Below are 16,347 nucleotides of genomic sequence, written 5' to 3'. Positions count from 1 at the left end.
ATCGTGAAATGAAAGGTTAAATTAAATTGAAAAAAAAATGAATCAAGAAGCCTTTTTTTATTACAATTCATTATCAAGTTAACATTTCCACTTCCTTGATCAGGAAAAAGTAACAGATAAAAAACAGTTATTCATGCAACAAGTAGCAAAAAGTGGATTTTTTTTTAGCACGATCCGTAAGTTTATCCAACGAGGCTTGCCGATTCCAATGTCTCCGTAAACAACGGAGGGCGTCCAAGGTGGGCACACTTGGGAAAAGTGCGGAAACGTCAAACGAAACCAGGATTTCGCCTCGACGCACTTTGAATCCTTTGAGGTGCTCTACCAATTCTACGGAGTTTTTAACGCTCTTCCCGTGGTTCACTGGATACTTTTTTATTTCTTCTACCAACCATGCTGCCATTAACGGATACGACAACGATTTTGTACAAAAAATCCTACAAAAACACGCTCGAAAGAAAATTCGAAGAGATGCAACTACCTTAAGACCAGAGAAAGAAGAATCCCAAAGCAAAGGGTTAGTTTGCCGTTCTACCCCAGACTAACCAACGGGATTACCAAGATACTTTCTCAACATGGCTTAAAAACAGCATACAAAAGTGGGAACACTCTCAAGGATCGGTTGGTTTCGCTTAAAGATAAGATTCCAGACGAAAAAAGATCAGGTATTTATGAAATACCATGCAAAAATTGCCCGGCCATTTACATTGGCCAAACACGGCGCAAGTTCAAAGTTCGACTAAAAGAACATAGGAACGCAGTAGAAAACCTAAGAATCAATGAATCTAGTGTAGCTTCCCACGCAATAGAACTTGATCACGCCATAGTTTGGGAAAAAGTGAGGTACAAGAAATGCGTTAGAAAAACCTCACACTTAAACGCATGGGAGTCAATGTTCATTAGCACGCCCGAAAAACCGCTAATGAACGAAGACGAGGCGCCGATTACGTCGCCACTCTTCTCCCTTACTAAAAGGAAATTGTTATAAATTTGACCATCCTCCCGACAAATACTGCGACATAGTAGGATGCTGCAAGTGTTTTTAATTTCTTTGTGTGATCAGTCGGACATCGTCCTGTAGATGGGCAACATCGAGCCCGAAACCGGTCGACAAAAAAGGTAATTTTTGAATCCTTTTTCCGTTTTGTAAGAACGTTAAGTGTCGTGTCCTGTAATACGTCGTGTGTTAATTGTGCAAGTTCTTATACCTTCAAAAACCAGTAGCACTTTTTGATACTGTTTTAAAAACTGTGTCTAGTCAGTCAGTTTTTTTTTCGGTCGAAAAAGTAGCCTTTTCAAAACCAAACTTCGTAACGAAAAAACAAACATTTAAAGACGCAGTTGCAGAATTGTTATTATTTAACAAGTTGCAAAAAGTGGATTTTAAAGTGGCACTCTGGAAAAATCGAATTAATCAACGAATTGTAAAATTTTTATTTTGCAATGTTCGAAAATACACTTGTCAAAATCAAGTTACGATATCTGCAGACAACGGTAACACTTTTCGACGCTGTTTTGAAACCTGTATCAATAAGTACAATTTTTCGACACTGTTTTTTCAGGCTATTTCAAAATCAAACGTCTTAACGAAAAACCAATATTTTAGTACGGACTTACAAAAAATAAATTTTGAATCAAAGTGCAAAAACTTTAAAACAAAAAATTTATATAATTTTTAAATTCCTTCGGAAATCTAATTCAATAATTTGAATATATTAAATATTAACTCGTTTTTCGTCGAACATCATCCAGTCCGGAATATATTTAAATTTGAAATGTCAAAACATCAACATGGTGATATTATTTGATTCAAATTATTATGGAATCGTTGATTGTTCTCTAGCTGGAATTTGAAGCAGACACGCTATCTCCAGTTGATGTTTTGGCTTTTCAAAGTTTGACATATTTTGAAATGAGTGACGAAAGTGTTAAAGATTAGAATCATTACACTGAGGTTTTTTTTTACGCCGGGTTTCGTACCGCGTAAAAAAAATCCGCGTAAAAAAAACCGCGTTAATTCGAAAATCCACGTAAAAAAACCGCGTTATTTCGAAAACCCGCGTAAAAAAACCTCGTTAATTCGAAAATCCGCGTAAAAAAATCCCGTTTTTCGAAAATCCATAAAACTTACTTAACTCAAAACTAACTAAAAACTTACTTAAAAAAATCCGTAAGAACCATGATTATTTAAAAATTTGCGTACAATGATAGTTTTTTTTTCAGATAAAAAACAAAATCAATTAGATTAATAGAAAAGTAGAATATAGTGAAGCTTATTTGACAGTGTGGAATTCAGATCGTCTCATGTCTCATGTCTCAGGTCTCATGTCCCATGTCTCAGGTCTCAGGTTTCATGTCTCATGTCTCAGGTCTCAGGTCTCAGGTCTCGTGTCTCTGGTCTCAGGTCTCATGTCTTATGTCTCACGTCTCATGTCTCATGTCTTACGTCTCATGTCTCAGGTCTCAAGTCTCAGGTACCAGGTCTCATGTCTCATGTCTCGTGTCTCACATCTCGAGTCTCATGTCTCAGGTCTCACGTCTCAGGTCTCAGGTCTCAGGTCTCAGGTCTCATATCTTATGTATCACGTTCTTAGTCTTAGAGCTTAGATTTTCACAACTACAAAAAGTGTTTTCCTTTGAAAAAGTCTTAGAATATTTTCTCTCAAAAACCGCGTTAATTCGAAAATCCGCGTAAAAAAAACCGCGTTAATTCGAAAATCGGCGTAAAAAAGCCGCGTAAAAAAGTACCGTGTAAAAAAACCGCGTAAAAAAAACCTCAGTGTATTTTCATTGGTTATGGAAGAGAAATTTGAAAAAAAATTAGTAAAATAAAGAAAACGACAAAAAAATCCAAAATAAAAAAGACGAAAATAAAAAATCGGTAGCAAATTTTGAACAGGGCGAATGCGCCAAATGTAAACTGAGTTATCAGCTGGGTGAATAAGTACGTTCGAAGACCTACATTTATATTGTACAAAGTTTTCTAAAGGATATTTGGTTTTTGAGAAATAAAGGAAACAAAATCATATTTTTGCTGGGAGCTCATAAGCTGGGAGCTCCATAGAGCTGTCAAACATTGAACGCGTTTTTCTAGAAACAGTGATTTTGGCACATTCGCCGCATTCAAAATTTGATACCGAAATATGAAAAAAATTGACAAAAATAATTGAAATAAAAATTACAAAAAATATTTTAAAAAAAATAAAAAAATCAAACTTACAAAAATATCTACAATGACGAAAAATCCAAAAATGCCAAAGAGGACAAAAAAAAAATGACACTTATATATGATCAAAACAACAAAACAAAAATAATCAAAATGAAAAAAAAAAATGTAAAAATGGCCAAAACGGTAAAAAATCAGTTACAGTTAATTTTGTGTCCAAATTTTTTTTTATCTAAATTTTTGTTTTTTTTTTCTTTACTTTTATGTTTGATTAAATTTTATAATTATTCTGATTTCGATCCTTTCAGATTTGACCCTTAATCAGTGGGATGACTTATCGTAATGTAAATAAGAAAAATACAAAGATTTGGGTTAATAGTACCAGTCCCCTCTTAATGGAAGACCCCTTTTCTTAAAAGTTTTGTCTTTTTTCCAAAAAAAAAACTACCTTATGAGAATGTCTCCAAAACCGTAGAAGCCACAGATGAGGTAAGGAAGGCCCTTGTTTTTAAAATTCAATTATTATCAATCGAATGCCATTGTAAAATTTGATGTACAGTGTTGCCAGATGAGATATTCGATATTTTTGTTTTCTTATACTCAAAATGCGATTATCCTTAAAATCTTCACTTTTTTCGATTTTTATGATGCCAATATGATCAGCGTAAAATTTTTACATACCGTAGCTTCTACGATTTCTGAAATATTAACTAAAAAAATTACTAGTTTTGGGAAAAAAGTAAAAAAAATATAAAAACGGGGAAATCTCCCATTCGGAGGGGGTGGTCCGATTCACCCATAACTTTGGATTTTTCTTATTTACATAAAAACTAGCTGACCCGGCAAACATCGTTTTCACTTTTAATACTTATTAAATAGTTGAACAATGTTTAACTTCATCTACACGTCTTCATCTTCGTGCTCGTGAATCAATTTTCATGAAAATCGTCATGAAATTGTTCGAGTTGTGTCCCATTTCAAGTTGATTTTGCATGGGAGCCCCTCTTCCATGAAAAGTGAAATTCTCGAGGATATCAACAAACCATCTCTGACCCGAAAAAGTTTCCCAAGTTCCACTTTATAACGACAGTCCGTTTATACGTGATGGTGTTACAAAGAAAATGCCTCCATTTTTATATATAAATATAAATCATCCTACTTTTTAAGGGGAAAATCGGAAAGGGCCGATACATTTTCATAGACACTTGGTATGGAATGACCCATTTGCATTTTGGTTCATTATATCATGTTTGTCATATTTTTTACTATCATGAATTTTATTGTTTAGTGTTATCATTATTGTCGTTTATATAACTTGTGGAAATTGGTTGGAAACAAATTGCATGTTTGCAATCTAAGAGTTATTCCAAAGCGTTTTTGAAAAATATTTAAGTTGAACATTATAATATAGTTAACGAAGTCGAATATTTGAAATCGTCACATAGAGAAAAAACTAATATAAACAAACAAAATGTTACTTGAACACTCGAAGGATTCACATAAATCGGCTTCCGATCTGTTGTCATCAACACTCAAAGCTTCAGCCAATCCAATCCAATGTGATTAGGTATGAGCTGCTCGAAATAGCAAACATTCTTACCGTGGGAGAGTGATTCCTTTCCCATGGCCAGAGGACCCTCCGGTTCCGGGGATGTTCGGTAATCACCTGTAAAAACAATTGTCCGGAAACATTTCTCTAGTGGAATATCCGATAGGAGGTGGGCAGTAAAAATTATCATATATAATATATTATTATATAAAATGCTGGTTGCATTCCAATGTTCGTAGGAAGTATTTAGCACCAGCTGATTGGGATCGCTCAGGTCCAGGTACTTTGAAGCAAGTATAAGGTGGAAGTACATTTACATACATCTTCAGAATTCTTTCATATCACCTTCAGGGCCAACGCATATCCTTGCGGCGCTCCTCGACGGGCCGTTTATGGCCGTTTGCTGGCCCAGCTTCAAGCCTCCTCACCAAAGCGTGGGAAACTCTTTGGCAAAACAGTTTTTCGTCTTGGCTTCTCCACACTCCCACGCCCTACGGGAAAAATATGGAAATTTTATGCAAATCAATCACATCTGGAAGCATGCCCGAAAATGTTCGACATTCCTTTAGGTTGTTTCTTGAGATAGAGAGCGAAAAATCTTTCGAATGTTTGGTTTTCTTCGGCGGGCATTTACTAGGATTTTCCAACCTAACCAAATGACCAAATCCATCCCTTCTTTAAGTAAGTAATCTCTTTACAGATTGTTTTCTATATTTTTAGAAAACCAAACAAGCCTGTAAGATTTTGATTACATGAATTCAGATTTTTTTTTGTGATTTTTTAAATCCTGACTTTTGAAGCAGGAAACAAAATAAATCACACTCAACCAAAGCTTAACATTCCTGACCAAATCGTCTATTTGGGGATTAAAAATACGCTACTTGAAGGAATAACATCTAATCGTCCGGGTCCATCAAGCAGCAGCAAATGGCACAGTTCTCAGCATTGTGTTGTAAATTTGTTCATGTTTTCCTTTATACAACCAATAAGCACAGCTTAAATGGTCTCCTCGTACCGTTCTACGAAATTTCTTTTTTATTATCTTACTACAAAATGCATTGCTGAATAACGGAAGTCTATACGGTTTGGAACCCTACCTCCTCCTTTTATTTTATTAGCAAAACATATCTAGCTTCTTTCCGAATGGCATAACAAAAAATCCCTCTCGCTCATTGAGGACCATCATCAAAAGAACCATCCATTAGGTAATGGAACAAAATGGGACAGGAATCCTATTGGCCAAGGAAAAAAAAACACGAAACAAAACTCCATCGACGTTTGACAAATGCCCTACTTATCGGGAACGAACGGCTTCCGTCCTTCCGTTTTTTTATCGTAGGGATTGACCTTCACCACGATCCCGGAACGCGTGGATGCATAAGATTGGAGGATTTGGCTGCCGGATTGTCGATACCGCCGACACACTATCGAATCATTATTGTTTTGAATAACGTTTAATTTATGATTTCTTCCGGTTTGGAGTGGGATTGGAACGGAATCCTAGTTCCGTTTACTGAAATGAACTTTATGCCGAGTGTTTGTCAAATGCTATTTACGATTACAGTGAAACATTTTTATTATTATTATTATTTTTTGACACATTTTACACCATTCAAAAACGTACGCCAGGGTGTATTCAGAAATACTGCTATCGTAAAACTTCGGAAAAATACTTCGGAAAGAAATATGGTAGCCTAGGAGAAATCAAGCGTCAATTCAGCCATGAATATGGTTGACCGAAAATAAAGTATGGTTGATTGTCATTGTCCTTAATCATTTCAATCTTATCTTCAGACTGGATTAATTTTCTTTCGAACGTGAATTATACATCACTCATATATCGGATTGATTCTCGACCAACTATAATAATCAAGATTTCAACGATACATATAATAGACAATTTGATTGATTTAGTACATTCAACAATATTTGAACAATATGATACATTCAACTATGGTTGCATGATTAATTTTGTGCATTCAACAATAAGAATAATAGTTTCAACTATAATGAGCGATTAATGTCATATATTCAACAATAATTGGACGGGCTTCGACCAGACCGAACTGAGTGCCATGAGAAAATTTTAAAACAACCGAAATTGAATCTAGTACAATCCCTATTCTAGATCGAAAAGGCAAGTATGTATGACTGAAATGAATTCCTTGGATTAAAAACTATCGTTTTTGGTTCATAAACATCAAGGATTTAGCCTCTTGTTGAAGATATTGGCACATTAAGTTCAAATGCCTCGAAAAAATTTTAATGGCGTTCAGTTCGGTCTGGTCGAATCCCGACCAATTATAGTAGATTCAACTATTATTACATGATTGATTTGATTATAAATATGATAGATTCAACTATAATAATATGATTTATTGAACTATAAATATGATAGATTCAACTATAGTAAAATGAATGTTTTGATTATAAATATGATAGATTCAATTTTATTTCTATGATTGATTCGATGATGTCAACTATAAATATTGTAAATTTAGATTCTGTTTATATTGGAAGTTATCATATCTTAACTAACTATCATATCTAACTTTTATTTTGTTTTAAATTATTATTTCAGCATTTTGCATGTAGTTCGTTTTAGTCCCCACGATGCTAGAAAAGCTGACGGGAATCCCGATATCCGAGTCCTGGTTCCTCCGCTGTTTCTCTGTGCATGGTTGCCCAGCAAATTGTGACGTCTTTAGTTTCCTTCTAGTTTCCTGTGGAATCCCGCTAGGATCACGTAAAGGAATGAAGAGACCCACGTCGATTTTGAGGGCAGCCAGAGTAGGTGTACCTTTCACAATTCCAGGAACACGACCACTGCCAGGAACTGGTAGATGAAAATGTTTCCCCATCGCTGGAAAGCGCTTGCGCTTTTCCACCGATGTCGGGAACTTCCGGTCGAGCCCTAGAAACAGCACTACGATCGCTGCAGGGAACACGTACTGGTCTCACATTACGATTTTTTTTTAAATTTTTACTGATGAACACGGTTGAACACTATAGTATTCAAGTATCACACAGTCAATCATATAAATTTAAATCAATTAACTATATTTATAGTTCAATACCTACAATCGATCATACATTTGTATATGAATCTATCATATTTATAGTTGAATCAATTATACCACTACAGTTGAATCTATCATATTTATAGTTAAAAGTTAGAGGTCAACCAGAAATGTACAGTTGAATCTATTATATTTATAGTTGAATAACTAAAATCAATCATACAATTGTACTTGAATTTATTATATTTTCAGTTGAATCAATTATACCACTTCAATTGAATCTATCGTACTTATAATTAAATGTGAGACTTCGACCAGGAATGTATAGTTGAATCTATTATATTTGTAGTTGAATGCCTAAAATCAATCATACAAATGTAGTTGAATCTATCATATTAACAATTGTACCAATTATACCATTACAGTTGATTCTATTATATTCAAAGTTGATTGTGTAAGGTTAGTTGACTCAAATATATTTATAGTTGAATGCCTAAATAAGTCAATCATCAGTTTGTAGTTGAGTCTATCATATTTTTACTTGGATGCGAAAAAATCAACTACGCCGTGATGATTGGTATAACCAGCTGAAATAATTAGGACAACTGTGGTCTTTTTTCTTCGTGTATCCATCAGCTTTTGTTTTTAAGATAATATTTGGCAAATAACGGTTTTAACTCAATGATCAATTTTCCCGAAGACCGCGAGTATTTTTGACTTCTGACAAAAAAGTTAGAAGAAGGAGTTTTCTTTTTGTATTTTTTTTGAAAATCTGCAAAAACGGGAGTTTTGATGAAATTTAAAAAAAAAACAACTAAATCGATGATAAATTAAAAACCATAAGTCAAATCGTTTCGCAGTCTTCAACATAGTTGTTAAATGAGTTAAAAACCTTCAATAACAAATATTCAATGACTATCTGGAATGATGTCAGAAAAGTTGTAATCTTATCTATTGGAATTTCGAATAGTATTAAACTGGGGGAGGAAGACTGAAATTTGCTGTATCGTTTTTTTTACTGTTCGGCAAAAGGCCAGCAATTGTTGAAAAGATTTGTAATCGATCCAATTTTAACTTAAGATGATCAGTTTCGTGTAGCGAGTCATGTAACTCAGTTGTTTAGGTGCTAAATTTAGATTTTTGCTATTTTTAGAACAACCATTATTCAAATTATTTTTATTTATCAGCTTCAAAACTTTGATGAAATTTGAGCGACTCAATACGCCTGCCTGATCATGCAAGAATTTGCCAGAGCAAAACAAAACCTAATTAAATCATTGTTTTATGCAAAACAAGTGCTTTTCAGCATCAAACAAGTTTTATTAAAAATCACTAAATAAGAAAGTAAAATTTTGAACCTTCGCACTGGTCGGTAGATTGATGAGAGAAATTTGACGTTTGAAAGATTTTTTTTTCTTTTTTTATTCAGTCTTCCTCCCCCATGTATTAAAGGATCTTTGAGACTGGGCGTTCTTTCGCTTTTAAAAATTATTTTTTAATTTTTTTAATCTTATAGTTATTCAGCATGAAGATTTGACTTTTTTTAAAAGTTAATTTTGAAGGTACTAAAATGTATTAAATGTGAAGTCAAACATTCTGAGAATGTTTCTAGAAGGAAAGGATCAGACGAATGCTTAAAATTAGATTTAACAATAAGATTGAGAATATGATTCAGAATCGGATTCCGGAATTCCAGATTAAGTCTCAGCAGAACCAAATCTCAGATTCAGAATTCAGATCATAATTTAGATTCAGTATTGAGAAATATAAATTTGACAGAAATCAGTGTCAAAATTTTTGGTTTAGAATCGGATTACAGACAGAGATTCCAGGGTCCCAAATCAGAATTGATTTGTAAGCAAAACACAACAAAACTGTAGGAATGTCGATCAAAATCGAAGAACAGGTTTCTAAATTTCAATACGAATTTTTCGAGTGCCTTGGTTTATTGATTTAATTTCACTGTTCTTGAGCTTAATTTGGAAAGCTCAAACAAACATCAGTTGTCAGCAGGATCTTTAGCTTACTTATTTACAGAGCTCTCTAAAAGCAGCGTGTTAGGATGATTGATTGAAGCCGCTTCTCCAACGACTAAACCCAAACCCGAACCCAAAACGATTAAACTACACTCTCTCGAAAATAGTTCTTGTGGTGAAACTGTTTATCCAGTCTGTCTGCTGCATTCCGCTGCGCTGCTCGCTGGGATGAAAAGCACTTTCCCATCTATTCCGGTATTTGTTGAATAGACCTTCCCCCATTCGTCACGCCCACCGATTTTCTCGGTTGATGATGATCGGCTTGCTATAAACGAAAATGTTTAGATATTTATAGCTTTCGGGTTCTGGTTCTAGCTGGTTGGCGGGTATCTTCTTTCGGTAGACAGAATTTCCAGAAGCCTTTCGGCAGCTCCCGATGTTTTGCTTTCGTCTACCCTGATGCGCTTTGCTTTGCTTTGCTCACATAAGTCATGTTCAAATATTTTGGTAGCGTCGTCGTCGTCGTTGTCGTAAGTTGCCCTCTTCACGCCATCTTCCCCTTCCGGAACTAGTTTTGTTGCTTCTTCTCGGTAGACTTTTACTTTGCACGGAGTTCATGGTTCTCAAAACAAAACCCGTGCGTTTCTATATCGATCCAAAACATGGGCTGGGATTTATTTTGATTTCCCCTCCTTTAACGATCGTCGCCATGGTGATGGCTATGTGGCTTTAACTTTTCCTTATTTTTTTTTGTTTTAGTGAAACTCTTAGGACTCAATAGAAACGTGATAAATTTTGAGCGAAAAGTTTCAGCGAATCAGTGTGAATTGTAAAATGGCGAGCTCGAAAGCTACGAAAATCGATAACACGTGACCCGGTGATGAGTGGAAGTGGAACCATTCGTACGGGACATGACATTCAACCGAAAAAAGTAGAACGTAGAACATCTGCGATTCCGGGGATAACTCTCCCGAACCTGGGGTTTGCACAACCGAAGCCTCAAAACAACCTTCTAGTCTAGCTTGGGTTCATCCAGGCAGAACCCTCCGACTCCAGTCAGTCATCCAGCAGCCATCCCGGGTCCCGACGACAATCCGAGAGCCGGCGTTCTGTCCCATCCGATGTCTGGTTCTGCTTTCGTTTCTAGATAAAATGTTTACTAATTGATTTAGGACGTGATGTCAGATGGTACGTGATTTTTAGTGGAATTTCTTATTTATGGACGGCAGCCTCGTCCCGGTTCCAGTCGGCCCGGTGGCAGAACCCTTCATCTCTATACCTACAATCATAATCCGGCCCTTTCAGCAGCACAGCACCCAGATGATGATGGCGGATAACCCTCAGAGCTGGGTGTGTATGTCTACCAAGTACCGGGTTGTTCCGTCGGCGTAGTTTTTTGTTTTCGGGTTCCACCGGTTATTGTAGGTCGGCGGCATCAGAAAACTGCTGTTTGAAACGCTGCTTGTCATGTTACGACGAAGTAGGATTTATGTAGAAATTTATTTACATAGGTGAATACGACGATAAAGGGACTAGCTTCCGACAGTTTTGATTTGAGCCAGCCGTCGGCTTCGTTTAAAGGCTATGTCGGCAGATCCGTTACGGTTATTTCAACAAACTGGAATGTTCTACACAAGATAATTTCGCAAAGACGTAATCAGAACAATAGATTTGATTTCGAAACCTGGACATCCATTTCAACATGGAAATCGAACTATCGAAATCGAGAATCATATGATCGGCAATCGACTTAGAGCATAGAATACAACATCAGTTTTGAAGGAATTCTAAACCTGAATCTATTTAGAAATCAGAATCAAAACTTAGCAGGGTTCAACCCCACTAACTGAAAAGATAGTGTCACCGATTGATCGCTTTATTGTACTAATTGGGAAGGCTTATCCAAAACGCAAAAGACGCTAAAAAAAATTGCTATTGCTTTAAACGTATTGATCACTCATATAAAGTGTATTGTAAATTCATAAGTAGAGAAAATCATAGAAACAGCTTTTTTTTACAAAAGAACTCTCACCAGACGAACTCATGACAATTGACAAACTAGTAGTTTGATTTCATGGATGTCTTCTTTTCATCTCGTGAGTATTATAGTAAAGTCTATAAAGCCTGAAGAAGTCTCAAGTAATGCCTAAATTTGTGTTTCAGTTGTATGGGATTCCTTTCCCTCTGCCCTCCTCTCCTGCAGAGAGAGTTCTTGAACCATCATAGAAACACTTTTTATCGTACCCAAAAACTCTCACATGCCAAATTGTGTTGCATTTGCTTGAGTAAAGTTTTTGAATTCTGCAGACATTTCGGGTTTCATTTGTATGGGAGTCCCCCGTATTACTTTTGAGGGAGGGACCTCCAACTCTCAAAGTGTCTCAGATCGCTCAACATATTCATTTTTACTCCCAAAGAAATTTGTGCCAAATAACTCAAAATTGCATAAAAAGTTGAGATCAGATGTCATTTAGAAAAACCAAATTGCCCAAAGATAAACTTTTAGAAACTTAGCCATTCTTTGGACCGAGGGCTAAATTTCAAATTTATAAAAATTGGATTCTAAATAGAAAGAGTGAACTTAATTTTCACTCAGGTAGTCCTTAAACAAATAAATAAAATGTATTGCTAATGATAAGCAAAAAGCAATAATATATCTCATTTTTCCCATTTCGTTACTCGTGCTGTGATTCGCAACACTTTCAAAATGTGAAATTCAAATAACAAGGATTACAACAGACACGAAAAGGACGGAAAATTAAAATTGACAATTGTGACATAATTAAAAAAAAAATTATCGCAACAATAAAAAATTTATAAAAAAAAATCAACAAAAATGAAAAATAATAAAATTAAAAAGAATTGTAAAAAAAAGATAAACGAGAAAAAACGATAAAAAAAGGTGTAAGACAAACTATAAAAATTATTAAAATGCAAAAAGTTAAAAAAATGACAAAAATAACACAAAAGTAAAAAAGGGTAAAATTTTTAACCACAATCCGCTCTTGATTGTCAATAGAAGTTTGGCGGCTTGTACCTTTGCTTGTTCGGGTTCATCCAATTAGAAAAAAATCTTCGGGGACCCTCAATGAATTCTCGAAATCTTTAATTTTGAAGCATTACTTTCTTATCGACGCAACCTGAAAGCCCAGAAAAAAAAGCTTCCTAAACAGATCTTGAGTGTCAATTTGACACTCCTCGCTTAAAACCGCTATATCTCTTTTGTTTCTCAACCGATTTTTACAAAATTTATAGTTTTGGAAACCTTGTAATGTAGTTCAAATGTGTTTCTCAGACATTATTCAGGAGATAAGTGCGATTAATTGCTATTCTTATGGAAATCTGTGTAAGAGTAAAGAGTAAGCTTTATTCTTTTTAGCAGGCACAAGCCCAATTGGAAGGTGTCGGAGATTTAATCAAAGGCCCAATCGTCAGACTGATGAAGCTATAGCTCTATTATTCAGTTGACTACATTGAATTGATTTCTTCGCTGCTGGATTATGCGACAGAAAACGTTCATCGTGCCCCGATTTATAGTACTCTGTTCACCCCGAGTTAACAAATTTAAGTAAAAATGTGTTTTAAAATTTATTAAAGTGAAAATCGGTCCAAAAATTTAATGATGGTGAAAATTGAGAAACCATGTGTACATAATGTTGCAGTGCGTACATTATAGATCAAGATGATTTTAATGTCATAATAGCTTATTTCGTGGTGCTCAAAAATAATACCTACTATTTTCGTCACTTGAGAACCTAGCCGGTTTTTGCTAAATATTTCTGTAAAGATGATAAGAAGATTTCTTTTTCGGTGAAAAATTATTACTGTAGGAAGTACGAAACAAATAATCATGAATATTTATTTAAGAAAATACGTACTTTTGTAGAAAAGAGGAGTGCTTATTAAGTACCGGATGCTCGTTATGCCCTTATCTCCCCTACACATCAGTTTTCCGTTATTCAAAGTCTAGGGAAATAATACGGAAAACATGCTTCGGAATAAACAATGTAGATCAGTTTTAAGAATTTCACTTAGTACTTTGCACATAAGGATTTTTTTTTTTAATTTCTTTATGATCATAACCACAAAAAAGGTTAAAAAGTTTTTTAAAACCGTACTTTTCAATCAATAAACTGTCAAAATTGTTTAGGTCACACCAGATAAATTTTAAAAAGAGGATTGAAAAGTTGACGTAATTTGGCATATTTTTCTCATTTTTAGATAGTCAAAATACGAAACACAGAATTTTTGACGAATTTCCAAAGATAGCGGTTTTTTGCACTTTTTGTCATTTTGCATTTGTTCTTCAGATTTTCTTCCACTTAAACTCAATCTGCACTGAGTTTTAAGTATATTAACTCAATATTTCCGCAATAAATTTATATAGGTCTGAAAACGAATTTTAAAGTTTTGATCCCAAATTAGGCTCAGAATGCCCAAAGAACGCTTCTAAAGACCAAAAAACGCATAACAAAGTTGTAATCCCAAATTAAGCTCGGAAGTCAGAATCCCGTAAAAAGCTTCTAAAGGCCAGTTTTTATATTGGTTTTAATCAGGAGTGTCAAATTGACACTCCAGGGACTGGATAAAAAAATCTTTGACGGATGAGGGTTAAAATTATCAAGTTGACCAAATTCGCGAATATAGCAAACAGACAAAAATTACCAAACATAACAAAAACTATAAAAATGACAAAAATGATCAAAATCTCAAAACTGGACTTTTTTCCAGTAAAGGACAACATGAAAAAAAAAAGGAAAATGACAGAATAAAAAAAGGAAAATAGGTAACAGAGAAGATAAAAATGGCGAAAACGGCGATAATTTGTAAAGTTTTTTTTTGTTTTTTTCTTCGTATTTGTTTTTTTTTATCTTTTCGAAATTTTCGTCAATTGTGTCGTATCAATAACAAATCTTTTTGTGTAATTATTGGCCCTTATTCTGCGCCGCGCGTGAGGTGATGATTATTAGTTTCACAGGTTTTTGGAACAATTTATTGATTTTCGACGGGTTATTAAAAAAAATATTACAGCGTTAAAATATGATTCTAAACTTTTTTTCTATAATTTCATTGTTCAAGCAGTTTTTTAGCATGTCAGGACTTCCTGACTGGTTAAACATGTTGAACTTTGTTATGTGAATTCTTACTTGCCTACACACGCACACTTACAAATTTATGAATTCCAAAATTTATAGCAGCACATATAGGTACATTTTGCAGATTGGTCCAAAAACCTGACCTATTGAAAATTTCAGCTCAACAGGACTTGATTTATGGGAGCCTCAATGCGTTCAAAGTTTCGGAAATTCAAAATTTTAATTGTGATGCCAAATGACTTTGAAATGCATGAAACCTCGAGATTTGGTTTTAACTCGAAAAAAAATTTTGTTGGTCAAAAATCAGATTTCTGCGAAAAACGACCCTTTTTCAAAAAAGTTTCAGAAACAAATTTTTTTTCGAGATAACACGAAATCTGGTTTTATGCACGTTTCATGCATTTCTAAGTCATTTGGCACTAAAGTAAAAATTTCGTTTTTCCGGATTTTCTTTGGTTCCCTTTAAGTGATTTTTTAAATTATGAAATCGATAAAAAACAAGATTTCGATGTTTTATGCATTTCTAAGTCATTTGGCACTAAAATTAAAATTTCGATTTGGTGATTTTTTGAGGGGCCAAAACCGAAACTTGAGCGCTTTGTGGCACCCTTAAATCAAATCCGATTAAGCTGAAATTTGTCACAGGTCAGTTTTTTTGGGCCAATCTACAAAATGTATATGGTCGGTTTGCGAAATTCGACATGACCTTTTTGGCTGCCACCCTAACCAGCACTTCAAAAGTTCAAATTTTGTTCAGAAAAGTCGTTTAGATTAGAAATTTACTTTTTTGTAATGTAATTTTATGTAATTTTTTATGTAATGTCCAGTGTTGTAATTTTTTTTAGTTTTCTTCAGAACTCACACACAGCTTTATATCCAACTTGATGTTCTTTTTCAAGCTTAGACACATAAGTAGATTATTTTGTTGTTGTTCTTGTTGTTCAGAATTCTCACGTGTATCACTTTTATCAACATTAGAGGCATGCGGTTGTTTTTGACATCATTAGAAGGGCTTTTCATGAGGCGTGTGTCGGCACAATATTTAACTTTAGTTCGACACAAAAACTTTCAACTTCCAACACCAACCAAAGATTTCAATGCTCCTCATGGTTGGAAACCAATAAATGGGTGGACCTTTTCATAGTTCGAATAAACTAATTTTCGTGTAACTCACTTTTGAAAGACATGCTGCAGCTTGGAATCACACCGTCAGGAGAAACATTTGACTGTTAGTAGGCACTCATAAAACATAGGGGATTTTGTTTCACCCAATCGCTGGACGATGACGTAGCCTCGCGATCCCGATTATTACCGAAAACACCGACAACTTAAAAGCACAACTAATTAGTTACAAGTGCAGCATCCAACTAAAGCGCCCTTTAAGATCAGCGATCGATTCATCGACAATGATGATGACATAGAAGCATTCCAGAGCGGCAGGACGACTCGGCAAGATCTCACACTTCTCCAATAGTAAGTCACACCGTTCAGAAGCGTACCCCGTTAGCTACTAGAGAACTAAAACGAATCGACGCGGAGA

The 16,347-nt window shown here is 34.9% G+C and overlaps 1 protein-coding gene across 4 annotated transcripts in view; it reads right to left on the bottom strand.

The window, feature by feature from the left end:
• LOC129739018 (protein single-minded) overlaps positions 1-16,347 on the bottom strand; it is a 97,973-nt gene that overhangs the window by 30,970 nt on the left and 50,656 nt on the right. The window contains exon 1 of one of the 4 annotated variants that reach the window (XM_055730414.1): positions 15,982-16,000. The exons of the other annotated variants lie outside the window; for them this stretch is intronic. Coding sequence (XP_055586389.1) covers positions 15,982-15,994 — 13 coding nt within the window. The 5' untranslated portion in view covers positions 15,995-16,000. Of the gene's footprint in view, positions 1-15,981; positions 16,001-16,347 lie in introns of those variants that run through there. 4 annotated transcript variants of the gene reach the window in all.

Source organism: Uranotaenia lowii, chromosome 1 (genome assembly GCF_029784155.1).
Source record: "Uranotaenia lowii strain MFRU-FL chromosome 1, ASM2978415v1, whole genome shotgun sequence".
NCBI lineage: Eukaryota > Metazoa > Arthropoda > Insecta > Diptera > Culicidae > Uranotaenia > Uranotaenia lowii.
The sequence above is the reverse complement of the archived record's forward strand: the minus strand, read 5'-3'. Positions and strand labels throughout refer to the sequence as shown.